This window comes from Cylas formicarius, unplaced genomic scaffold (genome assembly GCF_029955315.1).
Source record: "Cylas formicarius isolate icCylForm1 unplaced genomic scaffold, icCylForm1.1 PGA_scaffold_8__14_contigs__length_24414737, whole genome shotgun sequence".
NCBI classification, from domain to species: Eukaryota; Metazoa; Arthropoda; class Insecta; order Coleoptera; family Brentidae; genus Cylas; species Cylas formicarius.
This window is the reverse complement of record NW_026844361.1, coordinates 17,535,082-17,552,438: the sequence shown is the minus strand read 5'-3', so window position 1 is coordinate 17,552,438 and position 17,357 is coordinate 17,535,082. Positions and strand designations below refer to the sequence as shown.

Below are 17,357 nucleotides of genomic sequence, written 5' to 3'. Positions count from 1 at the left end.
CCTCTACAATTACCTCCCTCTTTCTCTGCGTCTATTTTTTGGGGATTTTACTTCGTGTCGCATACTCTTCAACGTCGTCACAACGGCACATCTTTTTCGGGGTGATTTCCGGTTTATCGACGCTTTCCCGAGAGTACGGCCAATAAGTATACACGTCGAGATGCGAATCCACCACGAACAACTTGTAAACAAAATACCGGCTGATCTTTCTGAAAAACTCATCCCGCTTCTGATTTAAGACTACTATAAAAGTACCGGCTACGTTAAACCGATTACTTTCCACCATCCGCAGAAACGATTCGGACGTCGTATGTCTGAGATCGAACGCGTAAGAAGTGTCGATCGTGGAAAAAGCGTCAGAGGTGGTCTCCAAGTCGATTGCTATTTTTATATGGCTTCGCGTTCTGATATCGACATTCGTAGCGATTTTGTGGGAGGTTTCGAATGTCGACGCGATGAGTTTTTCGACGCAACGGTCGACGTTTCGATCGCCTGCTTGAAGAGATATCGCCCTGACGATGACGCCTATAAAGGCGAGAAGTAGCGAAATGTAGGGGAGTTTCATTGCGTTATTCGGATGGCGACGGTGTCAAATAACGTGAGAGACTTTCCGTGTTCCGTTTATATGAAATTGGATTCGGACGTATCGGAAAATCGGCTGCGATTTTTACACGGGAAAATACTTAAAACGGGCCTATTGATGACTCGTAAATTAATATAATTATATTTATTTCATTAAATTAGAACTAAAAAAATGCATTTGGTACATGTTTTGAAAAAATAAAGACCTAATTCTAGCTATTATAGCTGGTACAAATCTGTAATGTATAATCATTAAAGTGAAAAGAGAGAAAAGATGACAGGAGGACAAGATCTCAGGACATATTTATTGAGACTCTAAGAGCTGCGCTTAAAATTTTTTGATTATTGGTCTAAATTAACAAATAAACAAATAAAAAAGCCAACATCTTATAATCTTTTGTGGTTTGGAATTCCAAGCAAGCAATTTTAATTATTCTCGTTGATAAATTTGAGTTTTAGTTTTAGTTGTTGAAGTTGACACACTTTTTCAGTGACGTCATAAAAAAACCATACCACGTATAATATAGTGAGTAATAGTTGCATTTTCTTCTGTGAATTCGGTTTAAGAAACAAAAAAGTCAAAGTTTTATAAACATTTCAATAACAATGACAGGCCATTTTTGGTTTTTCAACATCATGATTATTATGACTGCATATATATGTTGATAATTTATGAAAAATGAAAAAAAAAACGCTTCTCCACATGAAACGTCGCGTCATAGGCCTATGTACCGTCGAACTAGTCTCGAAATGCACACTCCAAATGTGTTCTATTTTAAATTAGTGAGTTTGGACATGACCAGAACATAAAAAAAAGAAACAAAGAAATTTGAGTCAATACAAGAAACCTTTATTTATATATACATTTTTTTAATTTGCCATTTCTCAGATTGATTTCTCGAAAGAAAAGGTCTTCTTATAATAAATTAGTTCTTTGAAAATGTAAAGCCTGTTTTTTTTTTGTGAAAGTTGGACAGCATCGCAATTTCTATAGCACATTGTACATGTTACGCAAAATTGGACCTAAAATCTCGATGAGGAACACCACAGTGGCGACTACCATCCCGCCTACCCAAAACCAAAACACGAAACTCAACTGCTCCAAGCCTATAACCTTCGACTGCACCACGTTCATCCTGCTCTCCATGAGGAGCACCTTCCTGATAACGTCTCGTCTCTCGTAATCGACGACGCCCGACGCGACCGCGTGATAAATCACCATGTTGAGCCTCTCGAAAGCGGGATACCCCTTGGTGAACATGAACTGGTAGTAGCTCTGAAGTATCGGCAAACCGATATGCAAAATGTAATTGCTGGTGACTGGATCTAAAAAGTGCTCCAGCCTGGCGTACACGATCGGTATGGAGCCGTAAGCTGTCACCGCGTCTCTTCGCTGCGCCACCCTCCTAAGACAAGGCATCACGTCTTTGCAAATTTCAACCCTGGGTAGAAGCATCCGTTCCCAAGGTTTCCCGTTGGTCTCGAACAGTCGCTTCAGCACTGGCGGCATCAGAGGCGTCATATTCAGCTTGAGGGCTTGGATCAGGTGGTTGATCTCGACCTCGGGGGTTTCGGTGAAGAAAATTATAAACAAGCTGTTCTTCAGTATGGTCGACAGCAATATGCATACCAGCAGGTAGGAAACCATGATTAGACGGAACGTGCACTTGTCCAACATACCCACCGCGCCGACTTCTATCAAGCACTGATAAAACCATGTGATCAGAGTGATCCACGAGGTGAGGTAGAAAATTTTGACCACGATCATCACCGCTAAAATTGACATTGTCAGTACGGCGACGGTTTTCGGCCGAAATATGTTGCAGATTCGCTTCCAAGTGGTCTGGTAGGTGGCGCTTGGCGACACCAGATGGTAAGCGTCGATGTACCATACGTACGAACCTTGGAAGTCGTTTGCAGTTTCGTAGGTGGCATAATAGCACCCAGACAGCACGTCGTAGGTTCGGTTTAGTAGCGAATTCATACTGTCGTCTTCATACAGGCCGGTGCGGTGATCTTTCGGTCCTTGATGCTCGAATTCCCTCAACACCGATTCTATCCGCATACCCGTGTGGCGGGAGATCATTTTCAGCACGTGCTGTTCCATACCCTGGTAGTCTGTCCTCACGAACGGTCTCACATGTTTGAAATAAATCTTTAGCGTGGTGTTCCTCCATAGTTGCGGCAACGTAGCTGCAATAAAGCATTTGGACGTCGACGAAGATGATTCTGCATAAATATAAAAAATTATTCTTATTCTTATTCTGTTAGAAGTAACGACTTTGTGGTCTGAATCGTTTATTTTGTTAAAAATTTTGATTACAATAAAAGTTTGAGCTAGGCTATTAATGAAAGTTTGTATGTTGGCAATATCAAAATTAAGGTTCTATTGTGAAATTTTAATAACTCTTCCAGAAATGATTTGAAATTCAGTAACATTGACAAAAAAGTTTCAATAGTTATCATTTAACTAAAGAACAAAAATCAAGTATAAAAACAAGGAGTTTCAAAACACGTATCTGTAATGTCTAGGGTAAAACTGAATTTATTTTTTAAAAAGCGAAATTTTCATCGGTTTTGTGCTGGGTTAATGAAAAATAAATTTCTTATGTGGTCTAAGTTCGGCAGTCTAAGAGAAATTCTATATACTTAAGATCGTGTTCGTAAATGAAGCAAAAGGTTTAATGTTTGAAGGGAATATAGTGAAATATGACAGAAATGACATCCTTGACAAATTATCTGACATTTTCAAATTCCATAAGCACCGAGATGCAATACAACTTTTATTTAAAAAACATAAAAAAAAATCCTAACGCCGTTCGATGGGTGAGTACTTGAAAAGTGTGTTCCCTTGTAAATTATAAAATATTGTGTTCTATTTAAATTAATTACGTTATAACCACTTAAATTTGTCATTGGATTAGCATCAATTCGGATATAAAACATGATCTCTTGTTGCACTCTACTGTAAATTGATCCGATATTTTAAATATTTCGTATTACATTATGAGAAAGTTCAAATTATTGAAACACAGAATTATTTTGGCAGTTGAACCCAAAAATGCAATAATATAAAGGGGATTCCATTAAAAAAAAGTACAAATTTCAAACTTTAAACTCTTTTGGGATAACCCGTACATTAATATTATCACTTTCTGAAAACCTTGTCTACTGGTCATATCCAGTGCAGTACAGCGTGAATTACCCCCTATATCAAAAGCCCTTATTTTATTATTATAAGGTATATTTAAGCATCCGAAATATTTCCGTTGGTTACTTACGATTTTCTAAAAAGGTTAAAAACGTTTTTACTTATACTTTACTTTGTACTTTTTGGGTTTTATAGCTTATTTTTATGCTGCAGCAGAATTGGCATGAAAAAGAATATAGCATTTGAAGCAATATTCCTGAAACTTGGAGTCATATTACTTCAAAATTTACAATTAACATATGATCTGTACTTCAATTGCAAAAAAAAATCGTGAAACATAATTTTAGATATCAGGCTGTTACAAAAATTAAGTAAAAAATAAAATTGTTCGATAAATTCTTGGTGCCAAAATAAAAGGTCACGACAACTTGGTAGTTACAGATAAATGGGAGGTAAAAGTTTTATATGAGACTCAAATTTAATCACCGTTATCTTTAGAACAACTCAATCGTTTCGCTTTTCAGGTTTTATGAAATAGGTAAGATAAGATCGACCCGCACCATAGTGCCATACGCATGAAAATGTTCAAGATTATTTTTAATACAAATTTAATCTAATTAAATTTTTATAAAAAAAATTGTCTTTTTTTTTTATTTCACCGGTGTGTCAAACAAAACTAAGAGTTGATGTTAATAGTGGCAGTCTTCTGTCAAGTTATGATTCAAACACTATACCGCCCTGCTGAATATCATAAAAACGTACTATTTATGTCAACTGAATGTGGTTACATGCAACTGATCCTCTTGAGCAAAGTTGAACCCTGAAAATGGCGTGGTTTCTAGATGATATTTTGGAGATGGCAGAAAAAGGAAATGGAGACGATTCTTCTAAAGATTTGAATTAAAAATAATCTTGAACATTTTCGTTGAGGTTACTATGTTCAGAAACTTATTTAATTTGTTAAAATGTTATTTTTGATCTGGTTGACACTACGGTCTGTCTTTCTCTGCGTCTATTTTTTGGGGATTTTACCTCGCATCGCGTACTCTTCAACGTCGTCACAACGGCACATCTTTTTCGGGGTGATTTCCGGTCTATCGACGCTTTCCCGAGCGTACGGCCAATAAGTATACACGTCGAGATGCGAATCCACCACGAACAACTTGTAAACGAAATACCGGCTGATCTTTCTGAAAAAATCATCCCGCTTCTGATTTGAGACTACTATAAAAGTACCGGCTACGTTAAACCGATTACTTTCCACCATCCGCAGAAACGCATCGGACGTCGTATGTCTGAGATCGAACGCGTAAGAAGTGTCGATCGTGGAAAAAGCGTCAGAGGTGGTCTCCAAGTCGATTGCTATTTTTATATGGCTTCGCGTTCTGATATCGATATTCGTAGCGATTTTGTGGGAGGTTTCAAATGTCGACGCGATGAGTTTTTCGACGCAACGCTCGACATTTCGATCGCCGGCTTGAGGAGATATCGCCCTGACGATGACGCCGGTAAAGGCAAGAAGTATCGAAATGTACGGGAGTTTCATTGCGTTATTCGGGTGGTGATGGTGTCAAATAACACGAGAGACTTTCCGTGTTCCGTTTATATGAAATTCGATTCGGACGTATCGGAAAATCGCCTGCCACTTTTACACGGGAAAATACTTAACGGTGCTATTGATGACTCGTAAATGAATGTAATTATATTTATTTGATTAAATTTCAATTTAATGAGCGTCATCTATATGTGAAATAAATACAGGTGTGTTGGTAACTAAAAAAAATGTATTTGGTACATGTTTTCATAATCATTAAAGTAAAGGGAGAGAAAAAATGGCAGGAGGACAAGATCGTAGCACACAACATTTATTTATTGAGGCTCTAAGAGCTATGCTTAAATTTTCGCCTTAAATGCAAGAATCGTCTTAAAAAAGCCAACATCTTATATTTTTTATATCAAGCAGACATTTTCAATAAATGTCTCTGATAAATTTGAGTACGAAAGTTTTTTCATGAAGGTGCTTTAGAGTTTTAGTCTTAGATATTTTGTATATAGAGCTTCATAATAATATCCTTCTGTTGAGCGTATCGTATATATGTAGGTAAAGGAATTAAAAAATATTCTATTATTATTACATTAGTAAAATTCAATTTTTTTTTCCAAACTTGGACACAATTTTTTTGGGAAATGAGAATGGGAATCATATTGGCAGGCACGTATCCCGTTGATTTTGGCCGCATAAGACAGTAAATAAATATTGTATAAATTATATAAGTATATTATATAAATGTTGTTTAGCTTATTTTTAAAAGAAAAATCGAAGTTTGCAGAAAATGATTGCAAAGTAATTCATTATTTGTTACTTAGAATCGATGGATACAAGTACAGAATGCTACATTGTTAAAACAACTAATTGTACCTGAGTTTCAGAAGTCCACAAACAAAACCTACTTATAACTCTTCTCGTTTTTCTTCTGTAACAAATATGAAATGAAAAAATCATCAAGTTGTCGCACTTTTTCAGTTTCGTCATAAAGAAACCAAACAGAAATCAGTATAATATAGTGAGTAATAGAAAATTCGCTTTAAGAAACATTATATTACGACAATGATTATCACGACTGAATTCACAGCAGCTTGCTTCTAATTGACTCTCGGAGAAAGCCTAAGCTCAAATAAACGAAACGTCTACCAAAACTAGTAAACTAGTAAAAAATGAAAAGCGGTTTTGAATTTTGGCACATACTATAGTAAACAGTATGCCCCTAAGGCTGGGAAGGTTGAAAACCCCTGCCTGCCTACCTAGTTCAATTATTTTAAGAAGCATATTAGATGATAATATGAAAGGGCGCAAAAAAATGACAGCGTCATTGAATTTTTAAAAAATCGCTCAAGGACTATTAAACGACGTCAATGATGATTCTGATATGCCCGAAAATGTCATAACTGCTCTAACAAAAGCCTAGTCGTCTCAATGGGAGAACCCAGAATTGCCAAGACAGAAAGAAGCATGTCAAGTTAAATCAAATGTCAAGGTTTTGCTTATCGTTATCTTTGATTATCGTGGCATAGTAGATCAAGAGGTCTTACCATAAGGTCGTACGGTCAATAAAGAGTATTACGTTATGCCCCATTTGCGAGAAGCAATATGAAGAAAACGTCCGGAATTGTGAAGCATTTCTGGACTTTGGATTACGATAACGCACCTGTTGCGTGCTTGTGTCTAACTTTTTGGCCGAACCAGCCACCATATTCACCGGATATGGGCTTCTGCGACTTTCTCCTGTTCCCGAAACTCAAAAAATCCCATGAAAGGATGGAGGTTTGGAACGAATGAGGAGATAAAAAAATTCGCTGCAAGAACTCAAAGCTATACCAGAAAGTGCTCACCAGAAGGAAAAAATATTGACACAAGTATATTATATCTGGGGGGGGATTGCTTTGAAGGGGACGACATTAATTATGATGAATAAATAAATACTTTTTGATAAAACTCAAGAGTCTTACTTTTTGAACACAACTCGTAATTCTTTCTTGCTGTTTTATTTCCAATCTCCGATGTCAATGACACAAGTTTTTTGTTTCCAGGTATATTTTAATTGAATAGAAATCTTAAGCATTTACGTCCCCATATTATCTAATAGCTTAATAGCTGTATGGTTATACCAGTTGGATCCCCGTTCGGCACAAAGTTAAGAATGGATCATAGTTTCCGTTTTTTGCGTAAATCCCAAAGTCTCATGCATAATTGGCGCAGGGGTTTTCGTGTTTACGTTCGTCCACTCACGTCAAACGTCAATAGAAATAAAAAATACCGCACAGCATGGCGGATTACTAATCGTTTATGTGCCGCACCTCACCAAATAAACTTCTGCGGTGTAGGTACATCACCGGGAAATCTTGCGGTTTGATTGCTTCGATTTAAAAACGGAAGGAATTCGACAATTTACCGGCACAGACGGTTTGACCTTTTCGCGTTCAGGTTCTTGGTTTTTGCCGGTGTATCAACGCGGGGATATTTTCCTCGTTTTTGTCGGTTTCGGGAAAAAATAAATAATCGGTTCGGTAAAAATGGTGAAGTTCGTGAGCTGTTTGGACGTGTTCGTCACCTCGTCGAGAAAATATTTTGTAAGTTTCTCACCGTTATCGATACCGGTCTAGCTTCAAAATAACATTTTCTTTTCTATTTAACAAACTGGTTAAAATTGAATTTGGAAAATTGGTAAATAAAAATGAAATATTTTTACAAAACTTCTGGATTCCTCCTGCGTCGGTTTTTGCTGAGTCGAAGTTTTTGTAAAAAGTATGAAATAATTATATTATCATCATTTTCGCGTAAGCACTTCAAAAGAGTATAGCAATTAACTTTTAAATATTTCGTTTTTAAATAAAACCTTTAACAAATTTAAAAGGATAAAAAACCAGCCATAATAATTTATGTTTTTTATTTTTTTGCGGGGTCGCAAGAAACAGTTTTCTTTCTATAAAACAAAAAAAACAAACAATTAAAACTAAACATTTTGCGGAACTATAATAGTAAAATTAGACGTTATATATGCCTCGTGGGTAACTAAATTTAAAAAAACTATTAGGAACACTGTATAGGGTAAAAGCTGTCTCAATTTTTATGAAAGAGAAAATTTTACTCCCAGGGAGATTTTCAAATTTCTGCTGACTAAAAAAATCCATGAAAATCAAAAACCCATATGTTTGTAATTGGGGAACAGAAATGATGCAAAGAGAAAGAAATCTGTGTTGCCAAAATTATTCTATTATTTTGATAGTCAACTAACCAACGAAACGTATATGATTTTAACCTATTCTTCTCAATTATTAGTGACCACAGCGCCACAAGTTGTTGAATATGAATAAACGGACCTGTTTGACGCTCTTTCAATCACATTCTCCTCCAGAGCCTCCTCAAAACTGACATTTTATAACATCATGCCACTACCTATTAATTAGATCATAATTTTACCTTGCCAGTAGATTAGATTTCTCCTTGGGGCGTACAAAATTCTCTGTTGTTTTATGGAAAATATTTTACAAAAACCAAATTCCTCGGTTCTGGTATTTTCTTCCTAACACATTTATTACCAATTTTTCAAAAAAGCACCAATGGCGTTTCCTGGGAATTCAGTTGCTTTACTACTATGAAAATTGAAATTTTAAAAAGAATGTTTTTGCGCGTTTTTAGATACATAAAAAACTAAGCCAACTTTTCAAATTAGTACAAAAAGGGTAAGGGAAAAGTGTATTGCCAACAAACTTGGTAAATAAGGAATAAATGTGTACAGGAAGAAAATACCACTACACCTCTAAATACAAAACTTCTACCCCCCTTTAATCGTATTGGTGTAAGAGTTTTACTGCTTCGTTTTGTATAATTTTCTATACTCTGGAAAGTAATTGTTGCGTGAAGAGTAGAATAGAAAGAGGACGCCGACATTTAAATTATCCGCTTTTTATTAATATTATTATAAGAGACGTTCCTGATACTTAGTGCTCTGCGAACGTTTCGTGTCAAGCTGTCGGACCATTCTAATTTGTCTTAATGATCAAACACGCTCACTATCTGGTGTTCCTGTTTTGCTAAATTCCAATTTTTATCTTCGTTAAACGGGTTACGGTGCACTTTTTAGATATTTCGCTATCTGCGGTCAAGTGCTTTATGATTAATAAAAATAATGGAAGGAATGTCAAACAAAACAAAATATTTTCTATCGACGTCCTATCAAATTAGGGCAACGAGCTTATTTTTGGGCACCAAAACAAAGAATATCTTTTGGGTACGCGCGAACGTCGAGGTCATTTGAACGATTAGCAACTTGTTTACATTGATCTGCGAACCGATAACTTACCTCTACCTATAAGGTCCATGAGATCGCAGATATAATTGGTCATTTTTAAAAATCATTGATTTAAATTTTTAGGCATTAGCGACGTCCATGCTATTAAAATAAGAAAATTTATATTCTCAAAGCCCATCTCAATCAATCAGGAATTTTGTCATTTTGGAACGCTGTCAAAATTTCGAGTACATGTGCGTTATTATCGCATATTATTTTCTTATAAGATTACGAGAACAACAGACATTGCGTGATATTTTCTGCAGATCGAGAGATAGCGGGAAGATTTAGGAAATCGACATTATTGTGCAAAGATATCTCGGCCTTTATCTATCAATGAGCCACGCTGTCGCTTTTGTTAGACCAAACGTTATGCGCAATTAACGCAAATGTTAAAAAACTAACCAACTCTTAACCTTCGTCGTACCGCGGTCAAAAAGTTACGTAGAACACCATGTGGGGTACAATTGTATCCCACTCTAATATTTATAATGCATATTGTATTTATTTAAAAAAAAAAGACGAACTCCTCTACTCATATTAATTCTTACGTTTTCCCATACATAATCTGCAAATTATGTGTTTTGCACTATGGTCGCAACGTTGTTGAATGGACTTGCGATCTTTCGTTCTATTGCACAAATAACATTGTCCAGAGACAGGTCGTTTTTCCAATTCTGGAAACATTTCTAGCACATATAATTTGACACTGTTGAGAATTCTTAGTTCTGTTTTAAATCTTCTTATGACATTTTCCCTAGTCAATGACTCTCCTAAGTCCAAAAGAAATTTTCTTCTGCTGTCTTTGCTTTTTGATTTTTCGTCTGGAAATTTTGCACTCCACAAAATAAATGCATTTAGTGCCGCGACGTCTAATAGCTGTCCAAAAATTGCCATCGGTCATCTATTACTAATTTGACGAGCTGAATATTCTTTTACCATTTTATCCGTAGTTTTGTTTTCTTATAATGTCAGGTTTGTACTTCATATTTTCTTCCGCAACAGAATGATCATGATGCTCCGAAGACAACATGAGGACAGCCTTATTCTTGCTAGGCACATAGGACACAATTGTATGTTGTTTCCGAAAACTTTTCATATAAACTCTAAATGAACAACGACCTCTAAATCCAACTAGTTGCTCATCTACTGTAATATGGGTTCCGGGATTATAACACTTTTTGAAATTGTCCACAAACATGTTGAAAACTTCTCTTACCGCTGCAAGCTTATCAGTTTTCTTTCTGAGTTCCCTTGTTTTTGAATAGAAACAAACTCGTTAACAGTTGAAAACGTGAGCGAGACATAGTTGCAGGAATAACTGGTCTAGTATAACCTCGCTTGGTATATCACAACATTACTATCGATTCTTTTGAAGCTTGAAGGGTACCTAAGATCAAAATGAGGTCAATGTATGCCTTTATTTCAACAGCATCTTGTTGGTTTCCATATGCGTTGTAGAGGTTGTGTTTGATTTGGGTGTTTTTCATCCCAAAGTTTGAAAGTCTGAGAAATTGGAGGGTATTAGTGAATAATGCCATATAAAATTCGATAACTTTACCTGTTCTTTAATTGCGTCTGTGTGTAAGTGGCATTTTATACCATTTTGTGTTATCTTTGGTTCGATAAAATAACCTATCTTCTTCTAAGATTTCTTCACTAACGCCAGTCTCTATTACGCTGCTCACAGCACCACTGTCATTTTCTTCTTCTATAATCACATCTTCAGATATTAGAGCACCACGTTATTTATTCTTTCTATTATATCAGCTTCAAAATCTATCATTTCCGGAACATCACCACTATCTTCTTCACCATCACAGAGTTCTCTGTCAGCATCATCGAGATCGTCATTCAGTAATTGTTCTAACTCATTGGTTAATTCATTTGGATTGTGAATATTTATTTTATCAGACATTGTGTAACATTTCACATTTCATGTCTGACACCAGCTGATATTTACTGTATTGCTACCGTGACTAATCAAAATGAGTATCTTGGCATACCATACGCAACCATTAAAAATATTTTTTTGTTGACTCTTTTGATGCATGCATAACTAAAATATACAGAAAATGAATCTGTAAATACATACCAGATGACAATAAATAAAATTTGCGGAAGCCTTGTGTAAAGCTTTGAAAAAGATTATTGGAAAATTGAGTTGTTGGGGCACATTTGTACCCCACATGGTAGGACGAAGGTTAACTCAGGTCCTGTCAAAATTAAGAATGGAGAACTAGTTCACAAAAATGACAGCTTAATACGCTGACGAATTACACACCTGTGGAGATTGAAGTTAGAATAATGCTAACCTTCTTTTTACACAAACACAAATTAATGTTTTAGATGTTAATTTAATAATTTAAAACACAAATCACATCTTTGAGATGTGCGTTACTTTAAAATTTCATAAATTTCTACTCAACTGTCCTGGCGATTATGCAAAACAAATGTATAAAACCGTATATATAGGGTGTTTTATAATAAGCTTTAGCTATAGCTTTATTTTTAGTATACAGTGTGTTGAAATTCACAAGAAAACGGTTTTTTTTTTGTTTTAGGTGTTTTTTTTAAATTGGTGCTTTATTCTGGTGAACCTTATTTTTCTACTCTTTATTTACCATTTAAAAAAATATAATTACATTTTTAAAATCTGCTCTTACTCATTAATAAGAATTTAAAAATTAAATTTTGGGGCATTACGAAGTATAATTCCCCCAATTCATATGTTAAATGTTTTTTGCCCAAAATTTCTAAATAATTTGTAAACTGAATATTACCACAAAACGATAGGCACTATCGCCCAATTTTGAGCCACCCTGTAGCTATACCGTTTAGACTTGGACAAAACATATAATGCATTGGATCAGTCTCTTAAATTGATAAACAATACCTTTTCCACACACCTGCGTGAAGTATTATTATCATTAAATATTTAAGTAATGTCTACTGTATACTATTTCCAAAGTGTAAGTCGCTATACTTACACAGATCGTACTAGGTATTCATTTATTTTTTTTTATATGTATTTTTCCTGCCTAGTGCTGCTACCCTCTTCTTAGGACAGGTTTAAAAACGGAGGCACAAATTATGTTATTTTGTTCATCCGAACCGTGTCCTTTTCATTGTATATTAATACGTGAATAAAAATTATTATTATTATTATAAACGATTTATTTTTAAAAATTGACAAATAACTTGCTATGATAAAAATAATTTGCGAATGTTGTGCTGACGAAACGTTCTCTACCTCCAGACGAAACAAACGGAGCAGCAGGACCCGCAAGAGGACGTGCACCAGCAGTTCAAAAAACTCGACGAATCCGGCGTCGAACAGGTGTGTCCCTTGAAAATCATCGAGACCGAAGATAAGCTAGAGAAGGAAACGGAAAATTCATCCAAAGTATCGTCCAGGCTATCCTGCGTATCCAAAAGTCAAATGAAAGGTCGGTCCCCTTCCCGCAGCTGCTGTAATATGCCTCCTCACGTTCGTCGTTCTTTGTAGAATTCCGAGAGGCATTCCGGCTGTTCGACAAGGACGGCGACGGTAGCATCACGAAGGAAGAACTCGGCAGGGTGATGCGGTCGCTTGGTCAGTTCGCGAGAACCGAGGAGCTGCAGGAAATGCTCCAAGAGGTCGACATCGACGGTGACGGCAACGTCAGCTTTGAGGAATTTTTGGATATTGCCTGGTCCGCCGCAGGATCCGACCCCGACCAAATCCTTTCTCGCGAAGAGGAAGAGAAAGAGCTCAGAGATGCCTTCAGGGTGTTTGACAAGCACAACAGGGGTTACATCACTGCGTCGGACTTGAGGGCCGTCATACAATGTTTGGGAGAAGATTTGTCGGAGGAGGAGAGTGAGTACCACTTACTCATGTCTCGTCTAACTGATTTTCTAATTTCGATAATATTAATTATCCTTTGGTTTGATATGACAAAATCACTCAAACTGACTAGACGTACGTCAAGCAGGCCCACAAAGCCCGTAACAACTGAAAATATCCAAAAAATGTGGCAGCAAGATAAGATAATAAAGTTAACAGTATAATATCATAAGTGCATCTAATTTTTATAAATTTTCCACAGAAAAAGAGGCACCAATGAAATTTTATTATTTATTATTATTAATAATATCATAATTTATTATAACGACCAAATTAATTTAATGGATACTATTTCCAAAGTTACAATTTACATAAAACTAGAACTAATTTAACATTGAAATGAAAAAATGTGAATTAATTAGAAATTAACACTGCATAATCACTTGCCAAGGAAATAATTTCATTTTCGACTTCTTTTATAGAAAATTATTATTATTATTATTATATAGAAATTCTTTTTCAGTTCTACGCAATAGATTTTGCGGTTATAAATTAAAAAAGCTCCGTTTCAAACATAAACGACAAAACTGACATTTTCGCGCAAGAAATTAATGAAAATTAAAAAGTTGGCGAACTTTTTAATGTCAATATTAACGGTTTAGTGGAGTTGCAATTTTATTTATTATTAATTTAACTTTTTACTCTAAACTTTTAATTAGTGTAATTGTTAATGGATGCTTGTGTGAATTCATCGTTACAGTTTTTTTATAGGGAAATGCGTATAATTAATAATTCGTCCAAATTGACGAAAAGTAAATAACCATAGAAAACCCACAATCGTGAGGGAAATTTATTATACTCACTTCAAAATGGCGGACAATGTGGCCCTTTTTTATTATTAATTACGAAAAGTAAATCATTTCTTAGAAAAATAACTTAAGGTTAAGGTTAAAAATTCCTAAATGTAGTTCCCTACTATGTTAGTGCCGAATACGTACATATCACGTGGCCCGGCTTCCTAGTTTGTTTGCATTATATTATCGACACGGTTGCTTGGCAACGCCTGCTTCGCGTCACAATAAAACGTCTACCTTTGCGCAGTATCGAGTATGCTAGGTCTATTGTTTAAGTTTCAATGTTTTACAATGTCTCTTTCTCACGCATCCGATACTTGGCTACATTTGTACTAAAAATAGCTATTTTCTCTACCTGTGTTCTGTTAACTTGATATTTCGTTTCAATGTTTCAGTTGAAGATATGATAAAGGAGGTTGATGTGGATGGCGATGGCCGCATAGATTTCTACGGTAAGATGATTTAGATTCTATATCGCGTGACTAAAAACGAACCTCTAAAGGAGTAATAAGTAATAAGTAAAAAAATTTTCTTTCGCACTCTACTTACTTGGTGAATTTTTCCATAAAAACTTTTGGATTTAATTTTTGACAGTTTAGCAAAATTTTTCCATCGCTGCTAGCATCTTTTTAGAAGCGATTTTTGCTAGAGTTTAATAACAAACAATAAAAAATCTTTTCCAGAATTCGTCAACGCTTTAGGAGAACCGGGAAACGACGACAGCTACGAAGAAGACGACGACGAATACGCCGGCTTTTAAAACGAAGAAAATGTTCTCAAGCACTCATAATCAAATTTTTCAATGAATCTTATATCGTGATCTTACAATACTATCAGTTTAGCGTTTTGTGTATATAATGATGTGTTATATTTATTTATTTTTTATTGTTGTAGAGAAGTTTAGTAATTTATATTAAAACGGGACCTAAGTCCAATTTATGTGGTGGCCGGATTCGATCGGCCATCGTGCAAATTCCATTGTTTCGCTGTTACGTATTCACTCTCAGCTCCGAAAAACGATTGCAAAACGATCGTCATCGATTTTTTATATGTCTCCACTTTTCAAGCCGCAGAAAATTATTGTATTAATTAAGAAAGAATGAAGATGGAAATAAAGTTCTACGCTGCATCATACGCGAGTGTTTTTAAAAAACTCGAGTGCTGGGAATCCCTTTTTCGCGATAACCGCGATAAGTTTTGAAAAATTTGAGAGACTTCTACAAGCTATCGAACATACACATTTATCTGTCGATACCATAATATTTAAAAATAAATTGGTGTACAGGGTGTCGCAGTTGTTATAAGCCATTTTAAATAAGCGAAGGGTAATAAATTGGGAAATTCCGATGTACTGTAGAGTTATTCATTTTGATTACTCATTTAATTATTATTTATAACGGAGTAAATTAAATTGAATAACCTTTAATGACTGCCTGCCTGCACTCGTTAAAAAGAAAAGAAAAAAAACATTTGTTACTCCATTTTAATTAGAATTATGTTTCTGTTCAAATAATAGGGTTACGATTTCTACCATCCGTGGTTACTTTTGGTTACTTCGATTACATCAAGTAGAACTTCAACATGTTTACAACACGCAGTGATACGTAATCTTTGAGGTTAGATGCAAGAGCAACGCACATGTTGCTGGGGCATCGTTTTTCAAGACATTTCTGCAGAATATCAATATTTTAGGAAAAAAATTGGTAAAAAAATATTTTAAGCAGTTGTTTTTTCTTCATTCGAGGAGTATCTTGGTAGTGACGCGTGCATTTCTTAATTAGTCAACATTAGTTAAGATTATGACGACATATTTGTTTTTCTTTCAATGCATCTCGAAAACGCAAAAAATTGTTGAAATACATTTTTTGTTAAGTACACCAATAAAGGTCTAAAATATTGCAAAAAGGACTGTCTTTTGTCAGTTGCGAGAAATGTACAATGTATCATCCCATCCCGTAGGATCCAGTGGCGTAGTAGGGGTTTTTAATGAAACACCCTGCACACCTGTTAATAATTTTAATACGCTTGTTATTAGTTTTTGAGGAATACATAACACATCTTTAATTTGATTTTTTTAAAGAAACGTAATTGTAAACGAAGAAAAAGTAGGAAGAATTAGTAGATTAAATTGAAGTTACATGCTTTGTATATAAAGTTTTTGTGTGTTACATAACCCTAATGTATTCTTTAAAGAAACTTCCACGAGCTACTGTAATACTTTTTACAAAACTTCTGTATTCCTCCTGCGTCTGTTTTTGCTGAGTCGAACTTGCTGCCCTATGACATTTTTCGTGGCACTTAAGCTTTTTATTATTTTTGTGGCTTTTAACCATCAAGTCGATTTATTTTTGACTATAACTAAATTTACCCAAATTTTTCGGAAGCTTCTGGCCATCGCGCCTCACTCTCCCCTACTTATAATATTATGTATAAGAATTAATAGATTAAAATATATGTTATTGGTATTTATAAGATTTTCTAATTCTCTGGCGTTAGGCTAAATCCATAGAATTATCCAAAAAATAACACTTTCAATAAATTAAAAATTGATTCGGTTATAATGAACATGCAATAACCTTTTTTCAGAGGTTCATTTTACTCTTGGCATTACGGAATTACGCAATTTTGGTTAATTTTTGAAGTGGGGATCACTGTAACACAGGATATTTCCTTCGAGTTCCGCAGATCTATCAACTATGCTCAAACTGAATTCTTCACATTCATCAACTATGGTAAAACTAGATTGAAGTGATTTATTCTCAAATTTTAAAAATTTGAAAAAAAGTTAAAAAGAATCGAATAATCAAATTGACGCCAAAAAATTGTCAATTTTTTGAAAATAAATCGATAGAACCGGTAAACATATCAAAAGCCGTTGTTTTAACCTGTACGTCACAGGTTAAAATTTGCTAAAAATGCAGTGCCCCTTTCACCACCCTGTATAATAAAAATCCCTGAATTTGAAAAACTTGTACAAAAACATAGTGACATCGGTTAAAATGAGACTTTGTAATCCGAAATCCCGACCCAAAAATCCCTTTGGTTCGGCTTTAAAATCGAAGCGTTCTGATTGAACAAACAGTAGCGATAGT

The 17,357-nt window shown here is 35.1% G+C and overlaps 2 protein-coding genes across 3 annotated transcripts in view; one reads left to right on the top strand and one right to left on the bottom strand.

Moving 5' to 3' along the window:
- The window catches only part of LOC132706079 (neo-calmodulin-like), a 29,136-nt gene extending 13,108 nt beyond the window's left edge, over positions 1-16,028 (top strand). The window contains exons 1-5 of one of the 2 annotated variants that reach the window (XM_060677162.1): positions 7,697-7,861; positions 12,842-13,031; positions 13,091-13,444; positions 14,661-14,717; positions 14,949-16,028. In XM_060677162.1, the coding sequence (XP_060533145.1) occupies positions 7,805-7,861; positions 12,842-13,031; positions 13,091-13,444; positions 14,661-14,717; positions 14,949-15,025 (735 nt within the window). In that variant the 5' untranslated portion in view covers positions 7,697-7,804 and the 3' untranslated portion in view covers positions 15,026-16,028. Of the gene's footprint in view, positions 1-7,696; positions 7,862-12,841; positions 13,032-13,090; positions 13,445-14,660; positions 14,718-14,948 lie in introns of those variants that run through there. The other variant, XM_060677163.1, reaches the window with a different exon arrangement.
- On the bottom strand, positions 1,466-5,279 carry LOC132706440 (uncharacterized). The gene is made up of 2 exons (XM_060677785.1): positions 4,766-5,279; positions 1,466-2,811 (listed from the first exon to the last, which is right to left on the bottom strand). The coding sequence occupies exons 1-2, from the start codon at positions 5,277-5,279 to the stop codon at positions 1,571-1,573; spliced, it is 1,755 nt and encodes a 584-aa protein (XP_060533768.1). The 3' UTR covers positions 1,466-1,570.
- Positions 16,029-17,357: the final 1,329 nt, after the last annotated feature.

Excerpts from the sequence above, each read along its gene's own strand:
- LOC132706440 (XM_060677785.1), bottom strand. The coding sequence starts at position 5,279 with ATGAAACTCCCGTACATTTCGATACTTCTTGCCTTTACCGGCGTCATC. Across the intron at positions 2,812-4,765 it reads TGAAGAGTACGCGATGCGAG|AATCATCTTCGTCGACGTCC; the intron begins GTAAAATCCCCA and ends ATATTTATGCAG.